Genomic DNA, 13,019 nt, shown 5'->3' on the forward strand with positions numbered 1-13,019 from the left:
GAGGCTTGATAGAGAGAGCATACTGTAGTAATGTTACAAGACTTATTTAATCAACTGTCATTGTTGCAGTTTTCTGTTGCACTGTTGTGTCTGCACCCTCTTGTGTCTTCTGTTCTGTCTGGTGTTGCACTGTCTTTGTTGTGTGTTTTTTTTTCACATTTTGCACACTTTCACTTTATGTAGTGCTGTGTTGATTCTCTGTTATGTATTATATGTAGCACCCTGGTCTTGGAGGAACATCGTCTCACTTCACCGTGTACTGTACCAGTGCACATGGTTGAAATCACAATAAAGTCACTAGATTTGACTTGAAAACTGATGTCCTCTGCTAGATATGAGGAGAGTAATCATGTAGTAAGACTTGCATAAATTTGTAGTGTTTTTATAAATATATGGATTTAGTATTTAAAAACACTGTACAGTGTACAGTAAGAGTATTTCTATACATACATATATCCATTTACATTAAGTTGGAGTCCTGCTCAGTTAGTTATAGTAATCTACATACTTTTTTGACAACACACTTATTTCATGTTTTCATGCATTTTAACAGTGGCATACTGTAGAAACACTACTTTAACATCTGACATGTGACTGTGAAGGTGTAGCTGAAAAATGTGGTTTCAGTGACCCACAGTTTTCACAGGTTTTGGTGCTCTTTGGTGTTTCACACCTTTGCTTGGTTCTACAATACATATATATATATATATATGTATATATATATAGATATATAGATATATCTATATATATATATATATATATATATCTAAATAGAGAGACAGAGAGAGAGAGAGAGAGATACTGATATTAATTCAAAATTCATTAAATTTAAACTAATTTGCTTCAATTAGTTAGTTCAAGTTCATTTAACAGAAAAAATAAAGAAATCACATGTTTAGTGGAGATAAATGTGAAACATAGATGTGGGAGGAGTGACTGATATGAAGTGTTGATGAAAGCCACAGACAGATTGCAAGGTGATGCATAAAGCAGGCAAACTGCCCCCTAAACAACGACATTTTACTTTTTACTTGACTTCCACGCATCATGCACGCTCTACAGAAGTGTTTTCTAGTCACAGCTGTGACATGCCTCATACAAAATGGTAAGATTGCAAAATATTTTTCTTAAAGTTATGCAAAAAATATATTACTCTCAGTTTTTCTTCATTTATTTTCAGCACTGGGAAGTGAAATCATAAATGGCAAAAAGGCTGAGGAAAAGTCCATGCAGTATATGGCATCAGTACAAAACAACACTGAACACAAATGTGGAGGATTCCTTGTCAGTAAAGACTTTGTAATGACTGCTGCGCACTGTCCTTTTGAGTGAGTAACCACCGATACTGTTCAAGCAATGTCACATTCATGTAAATATAAATAATTATTTTGTTTTTCAATCATTCCTGCAGGAATCCTAAATCCTTAAGTGTTGTTCTGGGCACTCATGATCTCAGGAAGGCAGATAAGAAAATGAGATATGGAGTAAAAATGATCTGCAGACACCCTGCCTTCAAGGAAGTTGAAGATGGGAATGACATCATGCTCCTCAAAGTAAGTATTCATCTATTCAGTCTCAGCTTCACAAAGGATATCAGACGTTCTTATGAATCAATCAATAATTAAAATAGGTAATACAGGGAGGAAAATATAAAAGAAATAAAATTAAAAGAACAGCAAAAAACCCTAAATCATTCAGAGAAACATTTTCTGGCACTTTCTGCCAGCATTTATAATCAAACCATTCAAAAATTATATGACTTTCTTTTAGCTTCAACCAATCAAAGCACATTTGTTTGTAGTACAGGTAAAAAACAAACAAACCAAAAGACAGCAACAATTGTAATACATGAAATGACTTCTAGTTCCACAACAAAACAAAGAAGCACTTTTTCTTAATTTGCTGTAACAATAATAAACATATGACACATTAATAGATATATTAATACATCTAAATACGCTTGTGATAATGATAGTATTGTACAGTAATTTGCTTTATGCAAGTGCACGCACTTTCATGTCTTGGGAGACATGCAAAGACAAATACTGGAGAACCTTAAATACACACAAATCTGACATGTTCATAACTGATATCAATAATAATCATTATTATTTTCTGTGTTTTTTTTTTGTTTTTTTGTTTTTTATCTTTCCAGCTGTCTAAGAAAGTTCCCCTGGGTGACAAAAAACCAGTTAAGCTAATTGAACTTCCAATTCAAAAACTAAACCTGAAGGAAAACAAGATCTGCAGTGTAGCTGGATGGGGGCCCACAGAACCTGGTAAACACCAAACTGTTAATGAGCTGCAAGTGTTAAATGTTCCCATCATTAACAAGGACAAGTGTCAGAAGCTGTGGGGAATAACTTTAAAAAATGTTATTTGCGCCGGTGGATACAAAGCAAAGAGTGGAATCTGTCAGGTAATTTTTTTCATATGATTTATCAAACATAGTGTAAACATCAAAATTATCAAACAAAAACAAATTAATAATTGATATTTCTTCCTCACAGGGTGATTCTGGTGGTCCTCTCGTATGTAACAAGTTGGCTGTTGGCATTGTTTCCTTTAACAGCGACAATGGCTGTAAATATCCAGATGTCCCAAACGTCTATACAGATATATCACAATTTCTTCCTTGGATCACAGATATTCTCAAGAAAAAAAAATGCAAAGGGTAAAAAATATTTTCAATGGTGTTATGGGTGTATTGTAAGACTGTTGGGCAAGTGATATGTGAGCTGTGTAAACTGCTTAAATTCTGCAATATCTAACATTAAAGGGCCTTTTAAAAAAACTGCTGATGACTCTTTCATTGTCAAGTTTACAAAGAGATCAGTGACATAGTAGCTTTGAAGTGCGCAAGTTAGTATAATGTATGAAAAAAGTTAAAGAAGGTTTTCCTGTGGTTCGTTGGTTGTATTATATAAACTAATGAGAACTAAGATCCACTGACAAGTCAGAAAGCTCATAAACAGTCATATGCAGGTCAATTTAATCTCATTTTACTAAAGCCTGCCCGATACTGCAAACATGGACAGGCAATTCACCATGGCACAAAGTCCTCAGTCCATATCATGAGATAAAAATGTCATCAGAACAAATAAATTTAAAAAAAATGTATAGTTTTGTTTGACATCAGAATTGTACGTGGCTATTGGGAGGTCGAGTGACTTCATAAAATTTTGATAATTCATGAATTAATTTCCTGTATTTAGTAGACTTTTGGCACATTTTATTTTACATCAGTTTATACTGTGCATGCTGTTATTTATGAAAAAGAAACCAAAATCCAGACACCAATTCAATTTCAAATAAAATATAATGTGTGAATGTGAATATGTGGATATAATGTGTCAATAGTGACCCTCGTATTAAACATGACAAAAGTCATTTTGTATACAAATAATCTTTTGGAGCCCAAAGTTCAGGCGTCAGATTGCTCCACACACTTCATTTCAGATTATTTCTACCCTTGGAGGTTTATGATGCCATCGAGAGGGAACATCCCTTATATGGTCATCTCAGGTACACAACTCTGGCTGTCCATAATTAAATTATTTATCATTCATGGATGCCAGTTGGATGGATGTGAAACTATATAGTCAGTGCCTTATTTTTTATTATGTTGTCAAAAAAAATTAAGAGAACCATATATTCACACAGCGCTTTATTTTATACACTTCAAGCATTTTTTCTCCTTCACATCTATGATCTAATACTGTTGTCTTTTTGACTCTGGGAGGAAAACCACACAGGTACAGGGAGAACATGCAAACCTCACATACAAGGGTGTAAGGCAGGGTTGAAATAAAGAACCCACTTGCTAAACCTTCACTCAAGCACAATGCCACCCTTAAATGGAACAGGTATGGCATTGTGTAATGAAGTTCAGCTCTAAGGTGTGAACGTTAACATCTGATGTTGCTTCCTTAAACAGCTAATTTAAGTGACTTCCTAGATGGACCAGTTACCCATTGCTTGAATAGATATCAGTGTAATGGAGGAAAACACAGTAATAATGAATAAAAACACTGAAAATTGTAACATACACATTTTATGGGACCACGATGGCATCAGTTTGCTCTTGCAGTGGGATTTTGGTAAATTAAAAAGACCTTTTTTACCACTAGGGGACAGTGTTTTACCAGAAAGTTTGAGTGATAAACAAGAAATGTGTGTATTTGGTCTGAGATCAGGGTGGTAGGTAGTTAGCACTATTTCCTTAAGGAAAGAAGTTTCTGGGTATAAACTGGGGCTTCTCTGTACTGTTTTTGTGTTAATACAGAGCCCACGGCAGGTGTAGATTGATTTCTTCCTCTTAACTAAAAACAGTTACAAGATGCATTTAATAAGAAGAAATAAGAAGAAAATTCCCAGATACCCAGTTAATAGCTTGGTGGATAGCTTTATAGCTTTCAAGGGCAATAAGATGACTGCTTCATTATTGTAAGGTGAAAACCACCAACATGAAGCAAGATTGGGTTTTTTTCACAGACAGTTTACAACCTTTAATATAAAGCTACTGTTAACATCTTGTTAGTCTACTGTTGCTAATAATTAGATAAATAATTATGACCTCCACACACTCTCTTGCTTGTGAAAATATTTGATGCCATAAAATTCAAATGACATTTTCTTTTTCTCAAACTGCTGCATTTTCTCAGTTAAAACATTTCGTATATTTTTGTGCTCTATTGTGAATAAAATACGGGTTTATGAGATCCTCTCTGCTTGCCTTTCTGCTTTTTTGGTTATGTGCAACTGTGGTTGTACATCACAGATCTGCATTAAAGAACAATGCTTTTTTGTTTTGTGTTTTTTGGTGCAACTGCACATGTAGTAGCATGCATAAAAACTTAGAGAAGGAGACCTAACATGGATTAAAATTAATTAAAACAATGCAGTAAAAGTATCAGAGAACACAAATTCATATAAATGGAGAATTAAATAACTAATAAAACAGAGATAATAGATTAAGTATCTGTCAGTTGCATCACATTTACTATATTACTATGGTAAATGACATACTGATAGACTGACAACTGTACAATAAATATATAAAATAATAGATAATTATTCTTTTTTTGCAAGCTTCCAAAATCTGTCTTCTTTGTGCATATCGTGTGGAAGTTATATACACATCTCTCATTCACAAATTTCATTTTGCCTCTTTTAATATTCCTTTCCCATTTAACAAACAACCACACTAATGTCTTCACACCAGTCAAATGTATCACCAGTTAGTCAGGTGTATGCATTTTTTTAAACACACACACACACACACACACACACACACACACACACACACACACACACACACACACACACACACACTGCTGGCAGTCAGGAATTAAGAAATTACTTGCACATGCCACCATAAAACATGCAAAAGCAAAGGTGGTAAAACCTGAAGACTGAAGCTGTGGTTTCTCTTAGTCATCTAGTTGTAGCAGTGTGAAAGGGAACCAAAGAAAGTGGAGCAAAAGAAAAACAACAGCTTTGATCTAACAACATTTGCTGAACTCATCACATTCTTGTCAGCTAATGCTATGAAAGTGTTTCAAGCTTTGCAGACCATGGTATAAGACACCTTATCTTATATCACGCAATCATCACCACGCTCTTCCTGCCTGAAGCAGTTCATCCAGGTCACCAAACAAACAATTTCCAGCTTGTTTGTCTTGGCCCATCATGTCAGAGGCCCATAATAAAGGGTTTATAATGTGAGGTAGTGCAAAACTTCATTAAGAGCCAATCTCTCCAGTGGCTTTGTGACATGTGAGGTCAACACAAAGTCACTCTGAAGTCACTAAAGTCAGAAGAGGTATCTCTCTTTCATACTAGCACCAAATACTGAAGTGAAAAATGTTAATCTTTAAATTTACTTAGGACATAACATAACATATAAACATGTAAATATATTAAGGTTTTCCCCCTTACTACTATTCAGCAGTAAGCTTATAGTTTTATATTTCACTGTCGTCACTGTGATTGTGAGAACATTGATGTTCTGCATGAAATTTGTTATCTGTGGTTCAGTTATACTTTGTCACAGTGAATGTAAAGTATTTCAGTGAGCTTTGAGCTACATAAAAATATACCTTTGTTTCCTTTGTATTATTCATTTATGACTTGTTGGTCAGCAGTATCCAAAAGGGCATAAGGTTTCGAAAACAGTATTCAAAAGCTGAGATTAAAAAAATAGAACTGCAGCTGTACCGCTCTTGTATCCGTGGGTTTAAAATTGTCACTATCTAATCTGATATCTAAGTTTGCCTGGAAAAGAGGGCACGAAAAGTTTGTCTTACAAGAAGTGATACTACAGGTGTAGTCACCTCAGAATAGCTTTTCTGTGATTGCAGTGCAAGTGTGCATTAAGAAAAAGATATCTTTCCATTCGACATTCATGCCGATAAGTTCAGAACCTTTGCAATGCCAGAACTTACATCATTGTAACAGTAATGTGATTACTGAATTTAGTGAATTACTGAATTTAGTATAATAGCACGCTGCATGCCAAATATATTTGGGCAAGATACCAGACCCAAGTTACTCCCAGATGTATCCATCAGAGTGTAAACAGCACTTAAGCATAGATAAAAAGTGCCTGTGTGAATTAGTATGAATGGGTGAATGAGGTATGTTGTTTAAAGTGCTGTGAGTGCTCAAGTAGAGTAGAAAAGTGCTGTGTGAGAACCAGTCCAGGTACTAATCAACATTTACATTAGTGCGTTGCTTAAAAATGTTATGTGATTAACCGTAACTTACTTTGAAACACATAACATTCAGCGATATCAGTGACATATAAACCACTCATAAAACACTTAGTTACAAACTGTGAAGAGAAGCAGGTCTACAGTAGCCTAGTAAGAACAAAGTAAGGCTGAAAGAAAGTAATTCAGAGAGAACAACCAATTGATCATTCTGACAGACTTTGGTTTCAATAAAAGAATTGAAAAGTCTGTTGGTACTGATTTAATCCATCTGACTTGATTAGTGATTATAGAAGAAGAAGAGGTCAAAAAGACACAGAATGAATCAAATCAGGGGGCAGAAAGTGACGTAAAAAACAATTCATAATGAAGGAGTCCGTGAGACAGTGATAAGGTCAAACTCATAAAATAACCAGTGTGGTTAAGACTGATGAGGTACTGTGCAGTTATGATAAGCACGATAACACCAAGGTTCCAAATGAAGTGCACACATACACCGAATAAAGGATGTGGTTATAAGTCAAAATAAGAACGATGATAATCATACGTGACAACACAGCAAACTGCTGTATAAAAGGGTCTCCTTCACACCCCCGGAGGCTGTTTCAGTGGCAACATGGAAAGCCTGCATGCATTTCTGCTGGTCTATCTTCTGACATGTCTGGGACAACTAGGTATGAATGGCATTATTATTCTCTGCCCATTTATCACTATCCCTGCAGTTGACAAAATAAGTGAAAGAGAAACTATGTATATACACAGACAAAGTGTGTCATTTGAGAATCATGAGAGCGTGTTAATGTGACATTTACAGTGTTTTGGCTTACTTTATTTTTTTATTTTTTTGCAGGATATGGAAGTGACATCATACATGGTAAAAAAGCACCAGATAAATCAATGTTGTATATGGCTTCTGTGCAGAACAGCAAGGGTCATGTATGTGGAGGATTTCTTGTCACTGAGGACTTTGTTGTAACGGCTGCACACTGTGACACTGTGTAAGTAATCTATTTTCTTGTGGGGCAGTCTCTGATGCGTTCCATTAAAGTAGTTTTCTTAAACATATTCACCACATCTTAATGATTGCTTGTTTAGGAACATCACACATGTTGTTATTGGCAACCACAATCTCCAGCAGGGAAGTAATACAAAAATAATCGTCGAAAAGAAATTCAAGCCCAGCAGTTTTAATGATGTTTGGCTGGGCGATGACATCATGCTCCTTAAAGTAAGTATATATTTACGCAAACAACCATTACAGGTGATGTAATTTATGGTTGATTTATTTAGATTACATAATTACTACAAATGTACTGGAAAAATAGACATTTCTGATTTTTACTTTCTGTTGTTGTGTGTCTACAGCTATCTAGGAAAGCTCAACTAGGCTGCAAAGTACAAATAATTCAACTTCCATGTGCTGAAATAACTTTGGAAGAAAATCAAATTTGTCAAGTGGCTGGATGGGGAACAACTAAAAATGGTGGCTCAGTTGTCGATGACCTGAGAGTTGTGAATGTGTCTGTCATTAACCCAGAAGTCTGTAGGGAACAATGGCCCGGTCTTCCTGTCAATGTTATCTGTGCAGGTGGGTACGGCACAGACAAAGGATTCTGTCAGGTATGGCTTCTGTCCTTTCATTGTCTATGTCTACTTGTTTCCTGTTGACAATTAGCTGAACAACCTAAATTAAATATGAAATGAAAAATGAAAATCCTCTTTCCTCACAGGGTGATTCTGGTGGTCCTCTGGTGTGCAACGGGTTAGCTGTTGGTATTGTTTCTTTCAACAAATATCGCAACTGTAACTACCCAGATGTGCCCAATGTCTATACGGACATCTCAAAATACCTTCAATGGATCAACAAAGTTCTGGCAACTACAAAACCTTCCTAAAAATGTATTTTTGCATTACTACAATAGAAGCAAAAATAAACATTTTGCTCTCTGTCATGATCCTGGGTTTTAGCTTCGGTTTTTATTTCTATTTACTCATGTTCTAGAGTCGTTAGCCCTTGAATTGTTGTATTTTAGATCTGTTTTGTTTCATATTTATTGTACCGCCAGTGTTTCCTCAGTCTCAATCTCAGAAATTTTAAGGATCTATACTTTATTTATTTATTTCTCTGGCAACTTTTTACTGTTTACTGTGCATTTTTACACAAATTTCTGTACTTTCTTCTTTCTATTCCATGCAGACTTGTTACTTTAGGTTTAAGACATTTGCGGGGAGTTTTTATTTCACATCACTATCCTCCTTTCAACATTAAACTGATCTGAGATTAAATGGAAGGAACCAATAACACATAAAGGACAATCCTACTGGAGCTTATCGCATACAAAGATGAAAAGATGAAATGTGTCATTCATAGCGCTATACTCAGGGGTTAAAGAGGACATCGACAGTGAAACTGGTGTTTCAGACGTTTCTAGGTCATAGCAGGGCTGAGTCTGGCTGGTTCATGGTTAGTACTTAATATTCTAACCAATTTCCTGTTATCTGAGGGCCTGGAAGATGTTTGGGTCTTCTTTTGGACCTTGGCAAAGTGATGACACATCAGAGTAAATTGTACTAATTATTTAAACTGATAATCTGCTTGTTTAGAAATGGCTCAATTTGTGTAAATCTTAGTTTCTTGGACATTGTTATGAGGACCTAGCAAGATTAGCCCTGCACCTTGTCAAATTAAGACATTGTAGAGCCTTCACCATCACTTATTAAAAGATTTAAGTGAGGGTATGTCTATATTTAAGCCTGTATATAAAATTTTAATTTTCACTCTAACTGGATTAGAGAAATTTCACAATGCATTCAAAATTGGACACCAAATTCTGGTTTCCAAAATTCATAAAAGTTGTACAATCATTCCACCTTAAAACAGAAACAGTTCAAAGAAATTATTAAAAGCCCCAAATTAAGTATGACATTCATGCCCATGATGATTATATGCAAACTAATGATCACAACTTCATTTCCAGCTCAGCTGTCACATGAACAATCTGCAAAGATTTTGTTTACCGCACTTGCAGACTTTCAACTCTTCACATGGGTGGCTTGTTCTGGAAAGATGGAACCACGATGTGATATATGCACACATTTCAGTTTCAGAATTGTTACAAACCTAAATTCATACTGTATGAACTGACAACTTATTTCAAATTGTTTCTGAATCTTTACTTGAAGGGAACTTGTGACTATTAATAAAGATGTGACAATTCATTTTATTCGTAATTGATTTTTGGAAACAGCTGAAGCTAAGTATAAGTTTAACTATGTTCAAGAATTTATTTAGCAATACTGGAAAACATGTTTAATTCAGGCGTGCTATACCGGGGGAAAGACAGTATTTTTTTCATTTCTATTTTTGCAGTAGAAATGCATGCCATTGACGTTAGAATTTCATTGTTACTCTAAAGAGAATACTGTAATTATTAAAAACAAACAAAAAAACAAGAAACATAATTTTGGTAGAACTTTGGTTAACAACATACAGTGGTGTAAAAAAGAGTTTGCCTCCTTTCTGATTTCCTGTTTTTTTCTATGTTTGCAAATGTTTCAGATTATCAAACAAATTTAAAGAAAAAAGACAAATATAACACAAGTAAACACAAAATGCAGTTTCTAAATGAAGGTGTTTATTATTAAGGAGAAGAAAAACCTACATGGCTATATGTGAAAAAGTGATTACCCCATCCTGTTAAATCATGAATTAACTGTAGTTAAACACATTTTTTACAAAGCTGAGTTCACTTTCATTGCCACACCAATGCCTGATTACTGGCAGACCTGGTGAATCAAGAAATCACTTAAATCGAGCATGTCTGACAAACTGAAACAGGCAAAGAGATCTCAAAAAGCAACACAACATTCTCAATCATGCCCTGGAGGACGGGGCAGTGGCCCCCCACACCCTCTAGCAGATCATTACATGAAGGAACCTTTTAAAAACAAGCGCGTTCATGCTCACAGGTGCACACACGGGTGATCACACACACAAACTACACCCTTTTTGGCTCCTACCTCAAAGCACACTGTGCGCTGTCGATCTCACGTGCTGCACAATAATGTTTAATATTTAGTATTTACTGTCATATTCCCATATATCATTGTGATGTTGTTTATTACTCGTTTTCTTCTGCTTGCTTTCTTTTTTTTTCTCAACAGGTGATCCAGGTGATCGATATATGTATTTTTTGTCTGCTTATTCTGTTGGTTTTGGTTTTGCCCTTTTCCCCGTCCCTCTTCTCAGCTGTTTTTCTTTCCCTCTTTCTTTCTCCCTTTCTTTCCACCAGTCAAGTCTGTCCCGTATTCAGCAAGTGAAAATAAAATAAACAATAAAGGTGAATCAAATGGACCATTACGGCAAGGCTGGGATGGTCCATTTGGTAAAAAAAATAAATCCGTTGGGCATCTTTCTTCGCCTTTAGACAATAATTCTGATGGCAAAAGAACCAAACGGGACAGGTTAAAAAAAAAAAAAAAAAAAAAAAAAAAAGATCAGAATGAACCTCCTAATATACCAACTGAAGAACTATGCAGTGAATTAAGTTTCCTTCCATCAAGGGATGGTTTTTCATGTCAATCAAATGCTGCAATAAAAAATGTTGCTGCCTGTGACCTTTCTGATATAGTTTTACAAAAACTGAAAAAAGTTAATAAACAACAAAGGCACAAAATGAAAAGAAGATTAATGGCATCAGAGAAACCCAGAAATCAGAGAAAAGAAAACCAAAAAAGGAAAAAAAAAAAAAAAAAAAAAAAAAACATTCTCAACCCAAAGAAACAGCTGAGAAACAAAGTCACTAACATCTATCAGTCTGGAAAAGGTTCACAATCCCAGTGGTGGCTTATCGACCAAAATTACTCCAAGAGTACATCAACAATGAAAGTATGACGTCAAAAAAGACCCCAGAACAACATCTAAAGAACTGCAGGCCTCACTTGCCTCAGTTAAGGTCACTGTTTATGACTCCACCATAAGAAGGAGAGTGGTAAAAACGGCTTGCATGGCCAAGATGAAGTTTCAAGTTTCAAGAAAACCACTTCTAATCAAAAGGAACATAAAGGCTCGTCTCAGTTTTACCAGAAAATATCTTGATGATCCCCAGAAAAATACTCTGTTGACAGAAAAAAGTCAAACTTTTTGGAAAGTGTGTGTCCCATTACATCGGGCATGAATGTAACACAGCATGTCAGAAAAGGAACATCATATCAACAGCAGAATTTGGTGGTGGTAGTGTGATGGTGTGGGGCTGTTTTGCTGCCTCGGGACATGGAAGACTTGCTATGGAAAATGGAACCGTGAATTCTGCCGCCCGCCCATCTCTTCGTGACCTCAAGCTGAGGCAAACTTGGGTTTTGCAGCAGGACAATGATCCAAAAGACACCAGCAAGTCCAATTCTGAATGGCTTAAGAAAAACAAAATGAAGACTCTGGAGTGGCCTTGTCAAAATCCTGACCTGAATCTGATTGAGATGCTGTGGCATGACCTGAAAAATGCTGTAAATGCTCGAAAACCCTGAGGATGCCTTACTGCAGGGGTGGGCACCGAGGGCCGGTGTCCCTGCAGGTTTTACATGTGTCCTTGCACCAACACAGCTGATTTAAATGGCTAAATTATCTCCTCAACATGTCCTGATGTTCTCCAGAGGCCTGGTAATGAACTAATCATGTGATTCAGGTGTGTTGACCCAGGGTGAGATCTAAAACCTGCAGGGACACCGGCCCTCGGGGCCTGGAATTGCCCACCCCTGCCTTACTGCAATTCTGCAAAGATGAGTGGGCCAAAATTCCTCCACAACACTGTAAAAGACTCATTGCCAGTTATCACAAATGCTCAATTGCAGTTGTTGTTGCTGCTAAGGTTGGTCTAACCAGTTATTAGCTTTTCACATAGGGTCATGCAAATTTGGATTTTTTTCAACTTAATAATAAACACCTTAATTTAGAAACTGCATTTTGTGTTCACCTGTATTATCTTTGTCTAATACTTAAATTTGTTTGATGGTCTGAAACATTTAAGTGTGACAAACATACAAAAAAGTAGGAAATCAGGAAGTGGTGTGGAAAACACTTTTTCACAACTATATATTAGATAGTATAAAATATACATTTTATAACAAAAAAAGTCACCCACTTCTATCCTTGTTCATTAGATACGCACAGGTAGAACAGAAAGGAGTTCTAAGTAATGCAACCTTATATACCGTCACTTCACCACCAAGTGCATATAAAATTCAAAGCAAATTAGCTTTGATGGAATTTTACAGTCTGTGTCTCCTCAGCTTCATCAGATAACAGCTGAT

At 35.9% G+C, this 13,019-nt stretch overlaps 2 protein-coding genes across 2 annotated transcripts; both read left to right on the top strand.

Annotated features, from left to right (window-relative positions):
• The first annotated feature begins 978 nt into the window (after nucleotides 1-978).
• LOC116327909 (granzyme B-like) lies at nucleotides 979-2,786 on the top strand. Its single transcript, XM_039607287.1, has 5 exons — nucleotides 979-1,105; nucleotides 1,181-1,328; nucleotides 1,412-1,553; nucleotides 2,156-2,419; nucleotides 2,511-2,786. The coding sequence occupies exons 1-5, from the start codon at nucleotides 1,048-1,050 to the stop codon at nucleotides 2,676-2,678; spliced, it is 780 nt and encodes a 259-aa protein (XP_039463221.1). The 5' UTR covers nucleotides 979-1,047; the 3' UTR covers nucleotides 2,679-2,786.
• Nucleotides 2,787-7,324: 4,538 nt separating this feature from the next.
• LOC116327908 (duodenase-1-like) lies at nucleotides 7,325-9,853 on the top strand. Its single transcript, XM_031749600.2, has 5 exons — nucleotides 7,325-7,387; nucleotides 7,564-7,711; nucleotides 7,809-7,941; nucleotides 8,079-8,333; nucleotides 8,444-9,853. The coding sequence occupies exons 1-5, from the start codon at nucleotides 7,330-7,332 to the stop codon at nucleotides 8,606-8,608; spliced, it is 759 nt and encodes a 252-aa protein (XP_031605460.2). The 5' UTR covers nucleotides 7,325-7,329; the 3' UTR covers nucleotides 8,609-9,853.
• Nucleotides 9,854-13,019: the final 3,166 nt, after the last annotated feature.

The sequence above is a fragment of the Oreochromis aureus genome, linkage group 23, assembly GCF_013358895.1.
Source record: "Oreochromis aureus strain Israel breed Guangdong linkage group 23, ZZ_aureus, whole genome shotgun sequence".
Lineage (NCBI taxonomy): Eukaryota > Metazoa > Chordata > Actinopteri > Cichliformes > Cichlidae > Oreochromis > Oreochromis aureus.

What these genes read in the sequence shown, in the direction of transcription:
- LOC116327908 (XM_031749600.2), top strand. Translation starts at nt 7,330, where the DNA reads ATGGAAAGCCTGCATGCATTTCTGCTGGTCTATCTTCTGACATGTCTG. An exon ending in GACATGTCTGGGACAACTAG is followed by an intron (nt 7,388 to 7,563) that starts GTATGAATGGCA and finishes ATTTTTTTGCAG; the next exon opens with GATATGGAAGTGACATCATA. An exon ending in ATGACATCATGCTCCTTAAA is followed by an intron (nt 7,942 to 8,078) that starts GTAAGTATATAT and finishes GTGTGTCTACAG; the next exon opens with CTATCTAGGAAAGCTCAACT.
- LOC116327909 (XM_039607287.1), top strand. Translation starts at nt 1,048, where the DNA reads ATGCACGCTCTACAGAAGTGTTTTCTAGTCACAGCTGTGACATGCCTC. An exon ending in GACATGCCTCATACAAAATG is followed by an intron (nt 1,106 to 1,180) that starts GTAAGATTGCAA and finishes ATTTATTTTCAG; the next exon opens with CACTGGGAAGTGAAATCATA. An exon ending in GCTGCGCACTGTCCTTTTGA is followed by an intron (nt 1,329 to 1,411) that starts GTGAGTAACCAC and finishes TCATTCCTGCAG; the next exon opens with GAATCCTAAATCCTTAAGTG.